This window comes from Penaeus monodon, chromosome 27, assembly GCF_015228065.2.
Source record: "Penaeus monodon isolate SGIC_2016 chromosome 27, NSTDA_Pmon_1, whole genome shotgun sequence".
Taxonomy (NCBI): Eukaryota; Metazoa; Arthropoda; class Malacostraca; order Decapoda; family Penaeidae; genus Penaeus; species Penaeus monodon.
The window spans coordinates 19,011,622-19,012,100 of record NC_051412.1 but is presented as its reverse complement, the minus strand read 5'-3'; the positions used below and the strand labels follow the sequence as shown (position 1 = coordinate 19,012,100).

General features: G+C 47.2%; 1 protein-coding gene across 1 annotated transcript in view; it reads left to right on the top strand.

Annotated features, from left to right (window-relative positions):
• LOC119590654 overlaps positions 1–479 on the top strand; it is a gene marked incomplete at its 5' end in the record, with an annotated part of 37,650 nt that overhangs the window by 29,738 nt on the left and 7,433 nt on the right. The window contains 1 exon segment of the mRNA XM_037939329.1: positions 96–465. Within this exon segment, the coding sequence (XP_037795257.1) occupies positions 96–465 (370 nt within the window).

Here is a 479-nt window from a genome sequence, read left to right as displayed (position 1 = left end):
CATTACATATACATTTTTTTTACAATGCTATAGAAGTATAACATCTCATCTTTCACTTTGACAGGTTTCTTGTAACACTCCCTCTCTTTTTTTAGGTATATTGAAGCTCAATTTGGAACCAAAGAAGTCTGGGTCTGGTATGGCAAGTGGGAGCAACACCAGCAGGAGTACAAAGAGTGATGGCCACAGCTCCCTCACCACCTCGGAAGACCACAACAGGACTACCATCTGGCACATCCCCCCTGAGGTCTACTTCGGTGACAAACCAAGGGATGACAACCAGAACATTGCTGGGGGCTCCAGTAGCACCGATGATGACAGTAGCACTGCTGGTCAGAGCATTGTCGACGGCAAGGGTATGGATGCTGCTCTGAACAATAACAATAACAAGGCTCCCTCATCTGCAAGGGATGGCAGACTGCAGGTACAAGCAGTGGAAGTAAATGGCAGTTCACAACCTCTCAGGTAAGAAGGCATGC